The sequence below is a fragment of the Neodiprion virginianus genome, chromosome 1 (assembly GCF_021901495.1).
Source record: "Neodiprion virginianus isolate iyNeoVirg1 chromosome 1, iyNeoVirg1.1, whole genome shotgun sequence".
Taxonomy (NCBI): domain Eukaryota; kingdom Metazoa; phylum Arthropoda; class Insecta; order Hymenoptera; family Diprionidae; genus Neodiprion; species Neodiprion virginianus.
Genome location: NC_060877.1, coordinates 20,262,646 through 20,281,533, shown reverse-complemented (window position 1 = coordinate 20,281,533; position 18,888 = coordinate 20,262,646). Strand labels below are relative to the sequence as shown.

Sequence of the window (18,888 nt, the reverse complement as noted above, 5' to 3'; positions counted from 1 at the left end):
ACATACAGATGTCAAAATTCTGCAGTCAGCCCAATTCTACATGCAATGCCAAACAAGAATATCCAAAAACTTTTTTGTTTCATGCGGGAGCAGGACTAAGAAATGTATTCGTGCAATACATGGTAATTCAGGTACAGGAATACATTTCTTGGCATCATTATTGGGTGAGACAAAACTTTTTGGGTACAGCCCGACCTCCCAAAAATTCGGATTATGGATGAAAGGGGAAGAATTTTTCCACGAATCAACGGTCTTCCAGTATGTATCACCACGCTTGCCAGCAAAACTTTTGCTATGACTTCTGAATAGTTCCGATCGCTTGCGCTATTATGCAAAGTATTTCAATCTTACCCAATTGTCATTTTTAAAGTACTAGACAAAAGTAGGCCAAGAATCAGTGGAATTTCAAAGTGTGAAAGTCGATTTTCATGAAAATGACTTCTGACGTTAGCTTTGAAAAAACTAAGAACTAAGACGAAAGTAATCATTTTGACTTTCTATCTTAATCATTTGAAATAATATATAAGCATCTTGAGTAATGTGCGAGGAGGCCAATTTTCACGCATCTGTATTAAGAATATTTAGATGCATTCTAAAACAAATGCTTATGTTAAATCAGTTTTCATGAGCTATATACTTATGGGTGTCTATAAAGAAATGGTCGGATTTTTTGCATTTGATAGGAAATAAAATTCTGAGACAAAAAGTCCTTTGTCATTTTTACATCTGACCCATACATGATTAGTTATTAATGAAAATATTTAAAATGTAGCCAATCAGATGCACGCTAAAGCGGTTAGAAGATGGGAGGGCGAGTTACAGGGGGCGTATTCCGAAATATGCTTGCAGTACTGCAAGTACTGGCAACTGCGTTCCGAAATCGCCCGACAGCTTAATGCCGCCGGTCAGTGACGTCACGAAATTTCTGACGTTGCTGAGGATTTGCTGAGACCAGAGATGAGTAGGGAGATCTCCAACGCTCGGCTTTTCGTGATACCAGCTGATAAAAGACTACTTTCGGTGCTTGTAAATGGTGCATAAAAATGGACTTTCCATACAGGTGTTGCAAAAAGATTTTCACGTTGCCGGCGGTAAATAAAGACGGTCGCGCTTTTATCCACAGTTGTGCATTTCACAAGCAGCTGCACTAGCGCCACCGATGGAATAGTTTGGTGCATAAAAATGGACTTTCCATTACAGGTGTAACAAAAAATAGAGTTTGATACACGTGCGAAAGTTGGCAATGCCTATCTCGCGTGAATGCGCCACACTCGCCCTTCAACTCGTCTACGGGCTTGTGCTGCGCCTCCACGCTTGTGCGGGCGTTGCCACCTTCGCGCACTAGTATCGAAGAACACTATTCTTTACGTGAAGACAGTACAGTAAATTGTCCGAGATTCGAAAAATCATAATCTGTAACTCGTAATACAAGATTTAAGTTTAGGAAACGATCTTTCATATAAAAATTAATTGAAACTGAAGTTTACTCATTGCCTTATACAGGCTATACATGTAATTTGGTTTAAATATATGCGATGTAATAGTATAAAAATTATATAAATATATTTAGAAATGACATACGAGCATATTAATGTAATATATTTATATTTAACAATTGAATTTCATACACACCAAAGATTAGTGAGTGGTTTATTTACACAAGCCTGTAACTAATCCACGACAAAAATGAGCACAAAAATATACTACATTTGTTAAAAGTTGAGAATGTTGAGAAACAGCCATAGTTGTTTTGGTAGAAAACTTGCTTTCGCTTGTACGACAGATAATGAAGAAATCAATCACAAGCTAACTTAAATGGATGGTACTTTTTCCAAATGCAAAAGTTTCTAACATAATTCTAACAGCTTCATCACTTACTTTTAAATTTCAATATTATCCTTTACAAATATTGTTACATTGTTTTGCAAGTGTATTAATGCATTGGACAAGCATGCAGATATGATGATATTTTAAAAAGAATTTCAAATTAGTTCTCTTTTTTTAATATAACAACGAATGTTAATCTGTACATGGGTTACCCTATGCAGTAAACATGCGCTAATCCATTCCCAGTTGAACAGTGTAACTAGCCCCATTGTACTAAAATTTATAAGATTTGTACAGAATTATCAGATTACGTTTTATTGCCAATAACATTCATGTGAAATTTCCATTTTGTATTGCTATTTCCAACCAATAGAATAAAGTATATTACAAAGAGTAGTATAAAAGTAATGCATGAATTGATCAGTCATTTACTTTCTGATTTAAATTGCCCATGTTTTTACTTAAAATTCACAAAACATACTTGATTCCATCTCTCACAACCAATGATTGTAACCTCAGTATTCGATTACCTCCAAAATGTAGGCTCCTATTTTCATATGATACAGTGTTGATTTCCATTAATTACCAGGCGTTGGTATTTCGAGTAAACTAGATAAGCCTAATCTTTCAGTCACTGTTAATTGAGTCTTTGCAGCATCCTTCAGACTAAAGATGTGCGTCAACTCCATTTCTGTGCGACCAAGTGCCAACGCTTTATCAAAAAGTTCAATTGCCTCTTTAAGATTACCTCTGAAATCGGAATGTAAATAAGGACTCAAAATTATAAAAATTTTGGAACATTTTTATCCATAATGATACAGCACAGATCATACCTTTGTACCTCAATAGTTCCCAATGTCTCGTAACCGAATTCACATTTATCATCCAATATCAATGCCTTGTTAATATACTCGATTGCCTTATTAATGTTTCCATTCCATTGTAAGTGCAATAACCCTCTGTGTACATGAATGTTGGCATTATTTGGATCTCTTTCAATCGCTTTAGCAAAATAAGAATCTGCCTTAGCGTAATCTTGCGTGTCACATAAGATCTGTTTAAATAAAGAAAAAATCTATTGAATTATCATTTTCAAGAAAAGAAAAAAGAATTCATTCAATTAAAGCCGCTATTTATTATTCACAGTTAGTACTTTACAGAAGTAATTCTGTATTTGAGATCAAGTAAGACAAATACTAAGTTTCAAAACAAGGAGCAAATATTAATCTGAGTCTGTTTTTTCATATTATACAGGTAGAAAAATATTTGTGTAACCCTAGAATGGTAAAGGGGGGATAAAAAAAAAACCCCGCGCAAATTCAAATTTCCTGTCGCAAGAGAACAACATACGGTTTCGACTCGACCATAGTTTCAACTATGCAAAAAGTTTTTTGACCCATGTGATTCTTTATTAGAAAACGAAGAAAATGCAATCCCACAGGAACCTTAACAATATGATGTTCCCGAGAATACAAGGCAGTTACCGAAATACGTAAAAAAGAAACGTTACCGTTCTGAAGTTAAAATATTCTTCACCTCGAGATTTATATATAAAAAAAATAAATACCTGTGCATAAAGTGTGTAGCATTCTGCACAGTCCGGAAATTTCTGAAATGCTCGTTTAAATTCCGTCATGACGTCAGCTACCTTGTTCATGTCCTTTGACACCACAGCATGCCGATAATCCGTGTAACATTTTTGAACAAACGCAATGTCAAAATCGGGATTAAGATCCACTGCTTTTTTGAAATCATCTTGAGCATCGTTTATTTTTTCTAAAAGCAGATTCACCTGTAATCAATCACAATGCTAAGTTTTATTATTTTGATAGTCTTAGGAAATGAGCAGCTTCTACAAAATTAGTCACTATTCTTCAGGTATTTTGGCAAATATACGGTATATTTTTATTCTGTGATACAAGAATGAAATAATATTTTTACTCACTGAACTGTACCCCAACTAGAATGTGAACTGATATATGAGCTGACTCGTCTACTGCGACAGTGAGAGCTGTTTTTGAGGTCAATGCCCCTTTATCGTACTTACATAGCTAATACGTGCTAATAGAGAGAGAGCCAGAACATTTACAGGTGGAGCACGTCAGATGCCGCTATCAAATACTAATGCCACAACAAGACAACTAGCCCAGTATACAACAATACAACATAGGATGGTTTATGGAGAGCTCGTCTCTCAACGATTCACATTCCAGTTCGACTATATTTCAGCGTTCATGATGATAAGCTTACCTGTCCCCTGTGATGATAAATATCTCCACATTTTGGGTCAATTTCGATCGCTCTTTCAAAATCAAGGAAACACTTCTCAGGGTCCTCTAGTTGCATGTACATGCTGGCCCTTTTTATCAAAGCGTTCACTTTCAATTCTTTACTGGTACTCTTACTGTTTATAATTTTTGCAAGATCTGCACTAGCATCCTCGTGATATCCTAATAATAGATAGAATGTAGCGCGGAGGAGGTATACCTCCATACAAGCTTCTGGTACAAAATCAGGATGCTCAATTTCCTCGGTACAGTAAGATATCACATTGTCATATTTCTCTTCTCTAATTGTCTGCTTGGCCTTAGCATAGCCTCTGCAATTGCGAAAAATGAACTATGAATACAATTTTCTGTACTTTTTAGGAAAATATCTCCAATACAGATTCGAAGATATGATAATCTTTGGAAAATATTTCTGACAAACAGAAATCCATTAGCTTCAACCAATTTCACATAATCTCTGCAATAACTAATAAGACTGAAATTGTCAGCACTATAACAACGGAGTAACACTCCACGATTTAGTGTATGACTGATTTCAGGATTTTAAGGTATCACTTAATTTTATACATCTGACTATTTCATAAATGTCACATTATTTTACCAGCAATGTACACCAGATTTCACTAGTGGTTGACCACTTAGAACAGTAATTACTGAGATTAAGTTAATACGAGCAAAATTATTTAAGAAAACCCGGACCTGTCGTCCATCCCCTCCGATTTGACTGATTTTTTGTGAGCATGTTACCCACCTAGAGATTAGTCAAAAGCCAAATATTGGGCCCCGCAAAAATTTATTGGCTTAGGCAGAGCCATTTCTAGTTTTTTTTTTTCCACATTTTTGACTTGTATTTGGGTATTTTTGATTATGCAGAAGTTTTTTGTACGAAGTGGCTGAAAATTGGTTTCACTATGTAAAATTAACCAAGGAACAAGAATATGACCACAGATTTGACCTACGACAAATGTCTACAGAAATATTGGCCAAAACCCTCAAAATTGACCAAAATGCCCCAAATCTTGGGGAAATGGTCAACATTTTTTTCTTTTTACTATTCAATATGGCCATCTTGTAGAGAAAGAACCAAGGAAAAGCACCCACATTTTTAAGATGAACCGTTTAGAAAATACATGGCATCAAAGTTGAAGTTTTTTTTTTTTTTTGGCAAAGTTGCAAAATAAAAATGGTGGATGACAGGTCTGGCTTTTCTTAAATAATTTGGCTCTATATGATAATTACGAGAGAAAGGGATCATTGACTCTTATCGACTGTGAAACAGCAAAGAAGTCCGAAGACAGAAAATTGCTTCCTTGTATGGAGAATTGCGTTCAAGTAATAATACATTGTGTATCACGGGTGGAGAGAAGGCGATCCCACGAATGAAATCCCGTTTTTCTGTACTACTCCTGCTGAAAGTTTGCTTGTGATACACGTCAAACGAGCGCAAAAATTAGCCGTTTTTGAGCGCACTTCGTAAGCGGGTGTGCATACAATTTTGCACCCGGTAAAGGGTAACTTTGCAAAAGTTCTATTCGTCTGCTCGCAAGTGCACGTGAAAACGACAATTTGGCCCCTACTTCACATACGGGAAAAGGCGCTTTGTCAAAAGAGATTGAACAAAAAAATTGAATTCACTATTGTAGAAGGTAGCAATAAAAACTGACTCTTGTTAACCCTGAAACAAATTCACAATATAGATTTTGGTATATGTTGTCTGATCTCAATTTACATACGTGGTAGGCTCAGCGATTTTGAATTCGTCAAGTTTACTCAGAATTGGATCCTTACTGAAAGCACTGAAGTATGTTTTGATGAAGTGCTTACTTGGCATAACTGATTTTCTATTTGCCATATGTTCCTTTGCATGTTGCCTGCCTAAAGTATTATAAACACATGTTGGTACTAAAATATGAGTGTTTGAAAATAAGCTCAAGCATTTTTCATTAATCCGAGTTACGTGTAAGAAGGACATGAACAGTTTCGATTTGTAAAATAGAGTAGAATTAAGATTACAAATTTTTTTTGTTGTACATGAACGTTAGAATAAGAAAACTTAACAAACATCACTGGATAGATTTCTTACACATAGTTACATACCGAGCTGTTTTAGAATTCTGTCAGCCATCACAAGCGTTGATTGATTAGAAAATTGTTCAAGGATGCAAGCAGCTGTAACATCTTCCAGAACAGAAACTAAGTCGTTGCTGTGTTCGAGAGCTCGTGCTCTGCGTTGCAGCGCTTTTACATATCGAGGATTTAATTCCAACGCTTTTGTACAATCTGCTTTGACTGCGCTGTATTTTCTCTGTTTAATAAAACATGGAATTAGATAGCTGCGTTTTTTGCATATTTAAGTCTACAAGCTTTAAATAAATTCTTTTCACTACTTTACGTTAAAGGTAATACATACATTCATTCAAAACATTACCATGTTAGAAAGTATGATGTTAGGAGGTGGATTACACAACTTTCAGCTTTAGGTTTAGTATTTTCACATTTTGATAGTCTTCAGCTAATCGACGGCATTTCGTAACCAATTTTTAAGTTCAACAGTTCAAAATGTTAAGGCAGCACGCTAATGAAACTTAAATGATAAGTTTAAGGACGTTGCCTAGTGAACTCGTGCAGAAGATCTGGTTTACTGCGCGGCTCGAGCCAGATGGCCGAGGTGAAGAGTGAGCGGGACTCACGCTATGCCCCTCGTACACCAGGATCTACCATTCCGTCAGAACTAGGCCACAGTATCAAGTTCAACGTTTTGAACACATCGAGGGGATTTTCTTAACCGTTGTAGAATAGCAAAAAATGAAATCTCTTAGGTGTGATGGTCAGTTTTTACAAAAAAAAGTTTGCATTGATGACTAAAAAGAAAAAAAAATATGCAACGAAGACTACCCAAAACAACCGCTGATTAATTATTGACACTGGGTATATTTTCAATGATTAGCTAGGCCATCTGAAGGTCGCTGCAATAATGAAACCCACGCTATCCTGTCCCAATCTCCTAATCATGCCGAATAAGATTAGGGTTATAGAATAACAGGTATTGAAAAAATTTGTACATCATGGCAAGTCAAATTAGGTATGCGGTAGTAGGTGAGAAAGTGATGAATAATACGTATCAGAAAGTTGGAGAAACCTAATTGAATGATTCAGATAATTTGTATGTAGCGAGGGTTTGCAATCGCTATCTGTGCAAGAAATGGGCAACGTCCTTAAATATGAAATGTATCAGGAAATACGAGATTCCTGTACGGCTCTGGATGTTTATATTTTTAAAGCATTCTGATTTACTGAAACAAAGAGGCAAGCGGTGCATACTACGATTCTATATATCCTACCAACTGGTCATAAGCTGCAGCTCTGTTTTGGTAAAATGTTGCCAGATCCATGGTATTTTCTTGTGGACAGGTTTCAATGGCCTTGTTATAAGATAAAATTGCTTCGTCATATTTTCCAGATTTGAAGTAATTGTTTCCTTCATTCTTGTACTGTGTTGCCTTTTCTAATGGAGTTTGTGCGGAACACACTTTTTTGAACTGCAACGTATAAATATAATTACCATAGAATTGTTTAAGGTTAAAATTCGTTACTCTCAATCCTTTCAGTCACAGTGGGATGCTTAGGAACCCACCTCAAAAATTTCCAAAAATAACTAGCCATTTCAGTCACACATTTTTCCACTCAATATTTTGGCCGGAATTTTGTTACTCCGAGGTTTTTGGGGTCACTGATCATGAATCTGAAGTAAGAATGTGATCACATGCATCTAATCGATGATATACCTAAATTCTGACTTGAGTTTCGTGATTAGCGACCCCAAAAATCTCTGAGTAACAAAATTCAGGCCAAAATATTCAGTGAAAAAATGTATTAATGAAATGGCTAGTTAGTTTTGGAAATTTTTGAAGTGGGACGCTGAGCATCCCACTGTGACTGAAACGGTTAAGTGATAAAGCATTTTAGAAAATAGCTGCTTTATAACATAAGCAGGATTATAGAAATAATAAAAGCAAAGCATATTCAATTTGCAACCAAAAATCTTACAAATTCTCAATTTGCCAAATTACAATTTTCTAAATATGTTGCATTATAGACATTAGGTATATATTAAGTCTTGTAGAATTTCCGTTTCGCTATAGCATTTTCAAGTGGTTAGAACACTGCATACTGGGTGTACAATGAAGCCGTGAACTGGCTTTTATTCATATTCTGTGTCATGGCGCACTGTTTAAATGTTTTCTATGATTCCGTTTCTGTTGCTAGTTTAAAAACCGGGAAATCATACTCAGTGCACACCGACTGCAACAAGTGAACAACGCTATTACTTGTAGTACTGAATACAAGATTGGTGTAACAATGATGCAAGATTTTTCCTCTGATTGTAAGAGCTCATTTCAGTATAGTGTAAATATGATGACCTCTACAACCAAAATCACAATGTCAATGGAACTTGTGGTCTACTGCTAGGTAGTAGAGTTTAATTTTATACCAAATTGCTGTATATCAAATAGATTTTGATTTATTTTTACGGCTTTATAGACGTAAGATGCAATAAAAAATGCTATAAAACCAATCTCGGTACTACCTACAATACACCGCAAATTCTATTGCGATTTTTACTATGGGCCATTGCCATATTTACACTGCATTACAACACAAGATACAAGCTCGCACACTTAGGGAAAAAATCTTCCACCAATCTTGGCAGTAAAACATGATGCGTGCAAAGCGTGCCCAGCACTACGACGAGGCTGAAGCTAGCAACTAGAATTTGCAGCCTAACGTTCTAATGGTCACTCGAGTAAGGTAGTGAAATCCGAAAATCAAAATTTTATGAAATACCTTGAACCCCCAATACCTTTATAGAATTACGACGATAAAATTGAACTATATTTTACAACTTCCAAAAAGTTTGACACGTTTGGCTGCTAACTCTGGCTGCTAGCTTTAGCTTCATAGCACTACGAGTAACACAGCATATGAGTAAGAGCGTTTTCAACTGGCTGCACTGTGTGTGCGCCAATATGTTTGTCGTAGAATTTCTTCTTTACTATTAGTAGAAAACTGGAGAAACCACACTTGCAACTGCACATTTAATACATTCATTTGAAAACGCTCGAAAATACAATGGAGGACTCCAGTGTGAATACGGTATGCGCTAGTGTAACCAGTTGAAAATGCTATAGAACTTTTCATAGTAAAATTGAACGTCAGGCACTAATGTTTCAGCATGCACGTCACTCCGGGTACTGATGATTGTCTAGACCTGGGCCAGTGCTGATGAGATAACCTTAATCTTAATGGATCATCCTAGTGTAACAGGTGGAAAAATAGTTAGTTTTCGCCGTTTTTTTTAATGCTTAAAATATGCTAATCAGTTAAAACATTTTTTAAAAGGTGTTCTTGAAACGTGATTTTTCAAAATAATAAACACTCTCAAAGGAAAAGCTTCCAAGCGATCTGTTTCAAATTTGGACACAACGTTCATCACACCATTCTTTATCTTGCCATGGAGGCTTTTTTTTATTTTGAAATTTCATATCTTTTTTTTAACGAAAGGCTATTGAAAAAATAGGCTAAGTTCGATACTTTTTTTTCAAACCGCTACCATTTTGTCAATTATGATAAATGAAAAACAAAAAAAAAACCTCTATAGCAAGATAGCGGCTTTCATACTAATTAATAATCTTTTAGTTTACAAATTTTCTTTCAGATAATATTTCTGGTCACCACCATGTCTACCGTGACGGCTCCTTTGTTTAGGAAGTTATTTTCAACCTTAAAAAATAAATAACGAAAAAAAAAAATAATAATTGTTTAAAAATTCATTTTCTGTTCTTCATTAGTGCTTTGATTTGACATAAAAAAAATCAAATTAATTAGCGTGTTTTAACCATCTGAAAAAAATTGCGGAAATCAGCCATTTTTCGACCCATTACACTAGGATGATCCCTTAAACAAATAGAATTTCAGCCCCGCGAAGGGCTGTTTTGTGTGCCAGGTCAAATGATATGGTCCTGGTGCTCGCCGTTTATTGACTGTCAGAAAGGTTACGTAATTTTTTCAGTGCCGTAACAATTCGGTTTCAGCTCCGTGAATGCTAGAGATCCGGTCGTACTTGTCGTACTTGTAGAAGAACTCACACTTGAATAAGTATTCTAAGCTGGAATAACCACCTTGGAATAAATAGTCTGGACCACAATAGCGATTTAATGCTCTTTTGTTGCTCTAATCGTTTTGTGGAAATCGATGGCGATGTCAAGATAAAAATATCACGTAATCTAAGCTTGAATGACCACCTTAGAAGAATGAATTCGGATTAGAATAGGCATTTAGTGCTCTTTTGATCCTAATTTGTTGCCCCAACCGATCCACCAGAACCGACGGCAATGCCAGGATAACAGCGCCATGCCTAACCCTTCGCACGCTTGGGGTAAGCTGAGGGAAACCGCCTTTTGCAAAACATATATACGTATGTATGTGGAATTCCATATGAGCCCAATTAATATCTGACTCTCGCAAGTTTGATTTTGTTCAAAAAAGTGTCTAAAATTGTCCCAACTCTGAAGCAGTAACCTCAATTTTTTTATATTTTTTATTCAACTGGTTGATTATTTATGATTATTCAGATTGATTGTGAAAACGTCCTTTTTCAGAATCTTCAAAAATTTTTCAAAAACTCTATTTTTTATTCCAAATATTTCAAGACCGGGTCAATGGTGGGCCAATTTTTTTCTATTTGTTTTTTCAGCACATTCATTTTTTTGATCGACTAGAACATTGTTAAAGCAGCTGAAAATTCCCGAAAAATGCTCAAAACTTTGATTCTTCAATTAAAACATTTCTATACCAGTTCCATTATGGAGCGACTTCTATTTTTTTGATAGATACAAACTCTTTTTTATCAACTTCATAACGAAACCGACTTGGAAATGTTCTAAACGAAAATTAGAATTTCGAGAATTTTTGAGAATTTTGATCAAAAACATGAAAAATGTTTAAAGTTTTTATCTTAATAACCGGTCTATTAGAAGCTCGGTCTTAGCATGTTTCAAAACGAAAATGCAATTTTTGAGAACTTTACGAGAATTTTGAAAAAGATGTTTTTCAAAATCACTCACAATATTTATAAATAATTAGCCAATTGAATATATATAGTCTAACTTGTTGTGGACAGCTGGGGTGTTAACTACCCCACGCCAAGTAAATGGCTCATATTACACTGTTTCTGAGGAAAAACGGAAATTTTCACTTATCATTTCATTGAATGTCATTTCTAAGATTTCGCAATTTCATCAAACTAGATCACTTCCAACTTCAAAATGTATTATATAGTTTTGTTCGGTTAGCCTCATAGAAACAATTTTATCTTGAACTGTGCTATGTTGAGAGTTTGCAGTTAAATCTTCAGTAAAAAATTTTGGAAATTGAATGTTTCATTAATATTATAAACGCATATCGTGTTTTATATTTTATATTTTTATTTGGGGGTGTGTCCACAACGGGATAAGTGAAAATTAACGAATAATAGATAGTGGACCCAGTGGTTTGTCACGCATTCGCCGTCGTGCTCGTGGGATTCGTGCCGAATGTGCAGGGTGAGATACTGAAGTAGTATGTGGCGCAAATGTATACACGCCTATATTGGTTGCCACACCTCTACATTTTCATTTCCATACTAATTTCTGTTACGCTGGTGACATCGAAACCATGTACCTAAAGAGAAACCAAATACCTAAAGAGAAACATTTTCAAATTTATTTTAGATAGCAAATTTTTTGATTTCACTAAGGAAAAAAAATTTACTTGAATACCGCTTTAACGGCACGGCGGCTGCTCTTTTGCCCACCTTATAGGCACGGCACTGTCAATTATCAGCGGTGTTAAAGAGATTACGATAAGATGGAAAATTTTGTTTATGAAATGACGTAAGTCAAATGACCACCAGCTCTCCGTCTATCACTCCTTACCATGATCAAAGGAAATAACGAAGAAAAAATTATGACACAATACCCTACATCTTTTTTCTCGTCAATTCACATTCGTATATCACATGTTTGATTTTTCTGCTCACACCCCTACCCATAAGATTCTCCCTGCTGTGACCGGAGGTAAGAATCAATGCAAATCAGTGATTTTAGAAAAATGAACGGTACTCGATTTTTTTGCTGAAAGGCAAGGGGTGAGTTTTCCGAGTAAGAGAATGAGCAGAAAAATCAAATTCGTAATTTGTAAACACAAATCGCGGTTAAAAAAAATCGGGCCGCAATTGTTTTTAAAAAATCAACAATTTACGTCGATGTATGTCTCTGATCGCGGTTGCGGTGAGTTTTCTAGATAGGGGTGTGTGCAGAAAAATTAAACATATTGTATATTAATATGAATTGCCGAGCAAAAAATCCAGTACATTATGTTTCAAAACTCACAATTTATTCATTATTTTCTCCTATGGTGGTAGAGGGTGAGTTTTCTGGGGAGGGGGCAGATGAGTAGAAAAATCGGCCTTACGTAAATTTAGAGGATTGAAATACAGCTCAGGTTTTCATAAACTAATGCTCGACTTTCGGCTGGTCATCTCTTTTCCCACCGAGGAGATGGATTTTGCGGTAAGGAGATGACCAAAAAAGTAGGGTCATCGGATTACTTCAGAAAATAAAAGGCAAAACCAATGGTGCAGTCTTTCTTTTTCTATCTATACTCGTTCTCCATGCCATCAATCTAGTGCTGCTAACTTTTTTTGATAGCTAGCACCACCACAAATCTCAGCTAAAAGGGTTGAGCAGAAAAATCGCGAATAAATCAAAAATATAGTGACTGACGAGCAATCAAGTCATGAGCAAAAAAAAAAATTAATATTTTGAAAGTGGGTGTGGCAACCTAATGAACTTCTTCAACAAGGATATACAAGTGCAAATAATAAACTAGATCAGAAAAACTTTGAAAAGATAAGAGTCAAGTTTTCTTCACTTTTGGAATACTGTCCTTTGGGACTGCGAAGAAAAATTATAGCGACTGCAAAAATTATTTGAGCAATAGTTGCTTTACATCTTTTGAGGAGTATTTTTTCGATAAAGCACGATAACATTGATTAGGATTGGAGTACTGTGGAAAAATTTGGTTCTCTGGACTTCAGATGTCATGGACCGATCAAAGTAGCTCCGTGCATAGGGAGGAAGACTGCAGAATGGGAGGATTTCAGTTTGTAATTTATAAAAATTATAAGACTGGTCATGTCGTTCAGGTGCCGAATCAGTAAGCTGAGGCCTCAACTCGGTTCGGCTATACTCGGGTAAGGTTTTATGTAGTTTTCTTCATCCCTTGTACGAATGTGGATTTTTGTATTAAACATCCTAAGACAGTTGCAGACAGATGCATCAACCCTAGAACTTCAGCGTTGGGTTATTTGTGTCCATGCCAAATATTTCGACAGTAAATAAAATGCATGCATGTATGCAAATTTTGCAAAAAAATTATTGAAAAGATTTTCTTAGCACAGCAAAAAATTTTATCATTTACTTAAGCAGGGTTCGTACGCTTTTTGGAATCTGAAATTCTGTGACCTTTCCAGGTGTTCTAGCCCAACAATATCATTTTTTCAGTAACATTTCAAAAAATATGTCGCTGATTAATGACAATTTTTTTACACATTAACACTAATACCTTCAATTTTACCTAATAACTATGTTACTGCTTAATTATCAATTTACAATAAGAAATGAAATGAAAGATTTGGTATTAGGTAATATACATAGGATGTACGAAGTGACGAGACTAAACAAAATTTTGAGTGCACATTTTCGTTCTCAAGATTGATAGGACTTTGTAAAAGAATGGTTTATTTCTTCGACAGACTAAAAATTCCAGTGCTATTTTCGAAATCCCTGACTTTTCCCTGCTGTAAGAAATTTCCCTAGTTATCCCAGTTTTCTCGATTTTCCATGTGCATACAAACACTATTGGGATTTCAAAATGCACCCATAAATTTTTTCAGATTTTGCCGTATATTATAACATAATCAAATAAGAGATTGGCAAGAACCCATAGTGGAGCTTTACAGTTGTCGAAAAATATTTTAAGGTTCTAAGCTCAAGACAGCTGCAGATGTATAAAAGTGATTACTAACCTATTCCTCTGAGATCATGTACAGTTTTTTCGCTTATGGGGTACATGCTTACAAGTATGGCAGCACAGGTAGTAATTATTATCATCATTATTCAATCAACTAAAGCAATTATACAGAGTATCAGTTATAATTTTTCCGCTTTTTCAAATTAGGAAGCCCTATATAAAGTAAACTGTGACTAACAGATTCAATATTCTGGGCTAGATACAGCTTTGACGTTTACCATTGACTGTATTTATTTCTTATACAAAGTAAACTAACACAGATAATTCGAGACAAGTATTTGAAGAGTAATTAGTAAAAGTGACTGTATGGAAGTCACATACATATTATGCAAAATTATCCTGCGCTTCAACAAAGTCGTGTCTTATACTTCATGTTTGAGTTGCAGTTTCAGATAGCAACAGGAACAATAATTCATAAAAACTTTACAATAGTATGGCAAATGCCAAATTTTTTATAACCTAGATCAAAAGTTCTATATATAATAATGCAAATAGCAACAGCATTTCCACATTCATCCAAGGTGAGTAACAATATTCTAGAACTAAGGATCTTGGACTGATTTCTCGCTTGTCTGTAAGCTCATCACAAGACAAACACACAGAGCAAACGGTGAAATATGTAAGAGAATTTTATTGTTTTCGAATCGTCGAATCAAGAGAAATGTTCGTGAGCCAATAAATTCAGTTATGCGGTACGTGTAAACGGATATTCTAACCTCATTTTCCGACTCGCAAGCCGAAAGCGTTGTCGGGAGAATGTCACTGTCAACCGATAGTTCCACGTCTTTCGAGGTGCCGTTTTCTTTGCCGGCTCCACCTTTTGATCCTCCTCGACGTCTTGGGACTGGCTTCAAACTGTTCTTATAGTACATGTAGCCAAGGCCGAGGGCTACCGGCGCACCGACGGCCAACGCAAGTTGCCATTTCGGCAACGACGAGCCCGTAATGCTGGCCGATCCGCTGGCTGTTGTCATTCTCTGGAAATACTACGCGATAAATGTCTTTACTCGCCTGGGACGAATAGCAATTTTAAGGTTAAAATCAATCCGAATATTGAAGGAAGCAGGAATAATTCACAATTCACACGGACGGCTTAGCGTCGCCACAAGGCATCGCCTGGCTTCCCCCGAGCTTGGAGAAGCTTAAGCTGCTTTTCCACGTGCAGCTAACAACTGAATGAAGCAGCAGTAAGAATACTCTGATTGGTCACTGATTTTGGTGTTTTCTTCAGCACATGGATGTTAACATGAAAACTGCTGTTCGAAGTAGCAATGAACCTACTTTCTACAGCATTTGGTTTAGTTGCATGCAGCACCCGATCTTTTACACAGGTCTGCACTCCTATCTCTTTGACGTGGAACGCGGCTTAACCGTGTTGAAACTTTGAAAGAGCTGTAATCTTGGAGGTCGGTGTGCAGCAAAGAGGTACACTTGGAGGCAATGAATCTCAGAAAGCTAATTTTTTACACTAGACAGTTATGTTGGCAACGCCCAAGATCCCTAGATAAGAAAAGTCAAGACCACGGTCTTACATACAGGTCTGATAACTCCGGCACTTTTGAGTGGTAGGGGGTGTCACCGTTAGTGAGGCACACGGTCTTGTTTCCTATCTATCTGCTAGGGGCGCCATTGGCCGAGGGTATGATAGATATTGATGTAGGTATACCGATAAGATAACCTGCTCATCGAAGTTTTTGACAGTTCATAACTCAGTGTAAAATGTGCAAGCGGTGGATCATCTCCACAAGATCTCAAACTGTCTCAAAAGTTGTGAGCCCTCGGCTTGATGTTTATGGATTTTATTGACTTAAACATTTGAGGATTCCGTTAAAATAAAACAATTATCACGCCCGCCATAGAATGCTAGCAAACATCTCAATCATTTTTTATTCGCATCTTTCTTCATTTTTGAGTGTTATTCAGGATTGTTGATTCCGAAAAATCAGCTGTTCGGATCTGATTTATGATTGGCTCACCCCGAGGGGGCAGCGCTGCAGAAGGCGAAGACGAGAACCACGGTTTTGCCTCATTATCTGAGTCATTCCCCACCCTACTGGTTACCAGACCTGTATGTAAGACCGTGGTCAAGACACGAGTGGGCAAAAAAATTAGTGAGAATGCGCCGAAAGTTTCATATGACTGTAACATCCGACCGGAACGCCCGTATGTTTTATCGACTATTATTACTGCATGTTACTTTTATCAACTAACCAAACTCGAAGTACGAGAATCTTGTAACCATAAGAAATTAAAACAACTGTCTAACTATTTGGAATATCCCTAGATGGAAATAACTATGAAATTCACTAGCCGAGGCTTAAAAACCATGTTACGAGATCTTCGTACTACAGAGAACTATAATACTATTATGCGTTATTATATATCACTATCATATTAACACTATAATTAACTAACACAATTATACCCAATTATTGTATAGCACTCAACAATGCCATTTATGCATTCGGAGCTGAGAGCTATACTATAAGCAACATACGCTTTACTATATAGCCTGGAGTATAGAAGACTGTAAAACCATAGATAAATGCATAACCAATATAATGTAAAGATAGCACTGCTGCAATAACCCATAAAACCAGAGACTGCAAAACCATCAAACCGTGAATGCTAATTACCCAGCATGAACTATACCTTCTTCCGCAACGCCGTATTGTAGGCAACACGCGCAACGTTTTGAAGGCAATGCAGATCTCCAATGTGGAGCCATACAGAGCTTTACCTAGAGAATACATTAGGAAACTTACCGACGAAACGAAAACATTCTAGAAGCTTCCAAGCCGATTTATATCAATATAAGAATTAACAACTACAGAAGGGAATCATATACAAAAGCACACATGTAAACCTGCTCTAAAGCTATGAATCATCAAATTACTAAATACTCTAAATCTGTTAAGATAGTTATAACACAAACAACTAAAGATATTCGCAGCAGCGTGATTCTAATAATGTTAAACAAATAACAAACTATGTTCATAAACAATTGCTATTGTACTCCAGGTTAACAACGACAGTAGTCGACTATAATACATATACAATTCTATATAGATATAACTATAAAACTAACAAACGACAGGTAACCAAAATGAAATATGGGCTTTGTAACGAGCAAGATAGCAAAAACATTAAGAGGTAGACAGGTAGTTAAGTGGCTGAGGGGCGCCAGAAATGGGGCTGGCGCCACAAAGGGGGCTGGCGCCACAAAGGGGGCTGGCGACACAACGAAAAGCTCACGCAGTTCGGAGAACTACGGAACAAAGTCCACGCACCTACACCACCGCACCAAGCAGCGATATACCATACGTAAAAACCTACAATATAGTAATAGCCAATGGACTAAGATATCAGGCGTGCATGCGGCGAAGATGTCGTGCCCTAATTAGAATTCCTAGAAAAAGAGGGGAGGTGCGCAAAGGTGACCAAAAAACTATAGAGGGGGATCGTTCTGCGCAACGATCGACCCCTATAAAAAGGGCGACCGATCACTCGATCGCTCTCTTGTGTTTCTACCTCCAGATTCGTCATCTAGTTCCGGTACAGTCTCGCGGTAAAATCCTTTAGCCTTTTGCATTAAAACTTTCATACAACGTTACTCTGCCCAAAAGTTTAGCGAGCTTAAAATCCATTTTGTCATACTAAGTTTAAGATCTTACACTGTGTAACTCCGTTTTTGTGACTTTTAAATATCAAAACTTATAAAATAAACCAAGTTAGTCAAAATATCCAAAAATATTAAAGTCAGTTATTCCGCTAAAACCTCTCACCAATCTACAAGTCATCGCATCCAGAATATTCTCAAAAAGGTAAGCCAAATTAAATCTTTTACCCAACAATTTCTCCCTCTTCGGTTCGTTCGACTAGAGCGACAGAATGCCCGTTGTCCAGTGTATTTCAATACTTAATCGGTAATTGGTGACCCAAACTACTGATGTGAGTCTAGCTGTATCTGCGTGTGAATGTTTCCGGTGTCTAACATCTGGAGATTTCCACTAGGTACCGTTCCGACGTCACATGACAATGGGTGCTTTCCATTTACTGACTCAAATCGACTTGTATCGCTATTTCTGGTGTAACCGGCCAATCTGGGCATAGGAATACACCAGATATAGCGACACAAGTCGACTTGAGTAGCTCTGTTCGTTTTAGTTACACTTTCTACACTTTTTACATTTTCCATAAGAAAGGGCACCGTCCATTGGCCAGACTCAGGAAAAGTGCAAAAGGTGCATAAAAGTGTGACTAAAACGAACAGAGCTATTCAGTAAATGGAAAACACTCAATATGACACGGTGTAAACATTTCTGGTCTATTCGTTTGCCCGGATTGGCCGCTTACAATAGAAATTTGTACACTGTGTCACACTGTGCTCTGAATAGAAAGCACCCGGTGTAGTTCTGATTCCTGACCTGTCACAACGATTAACCTCAAAATATATACTTGCTTCTATTTATTTCGTGAATGTCAGGACACTGAGGGCGCAACTCGTGAATGGTTAACCTCAAAAAATTGAGCAAGATTGGTCAAAACCAGCCCCCTGACACTCACCACTGCTCGCTTACTAAAAAATTGTACGCGTTTTCAGTGCTGCCAGAAAGCGGGTAAAAAGTACCCCTTCCCTAGC

General features: G+C 36.7%; 1 protein-coding gene across 1 annotated transcript; it reads right to left on the bottom strand.

Moving 5' to 3' along the window:
• Positions 1-1,588: 1,588 nt before the first annotated feature.
• LOC124300717 (mitochondrial import receptor subunit TOM70) lies at positions 1,589-15,387 on the bottom strand. The gene is made up of 8 exons (XM_046755044.1): positions 14,963-15,387; positions 7,457-7,654; positions 6,213-6,420; positions 5,849-5,990; positions 4,078-4,426; positions 3,395-3,619; positions 2,661-2,881; positions 1,589-2,577 (listed from the first exon to the last, which is right to left on the bottom strand). Exons 1-8 carry the CDS (start codon positions 15,218-15,220, stop codon positions 2,406-2,408), a joined length of 1,773 nt encoding a protein of 590 aa, XP_046611000.1. The 5' UTR covers positions 15,221-15,387; the 3' UTR covers positions 1,589-2,405.
• Positions 15,388-18,888: the final 3,501 nt, after the last annotated feature.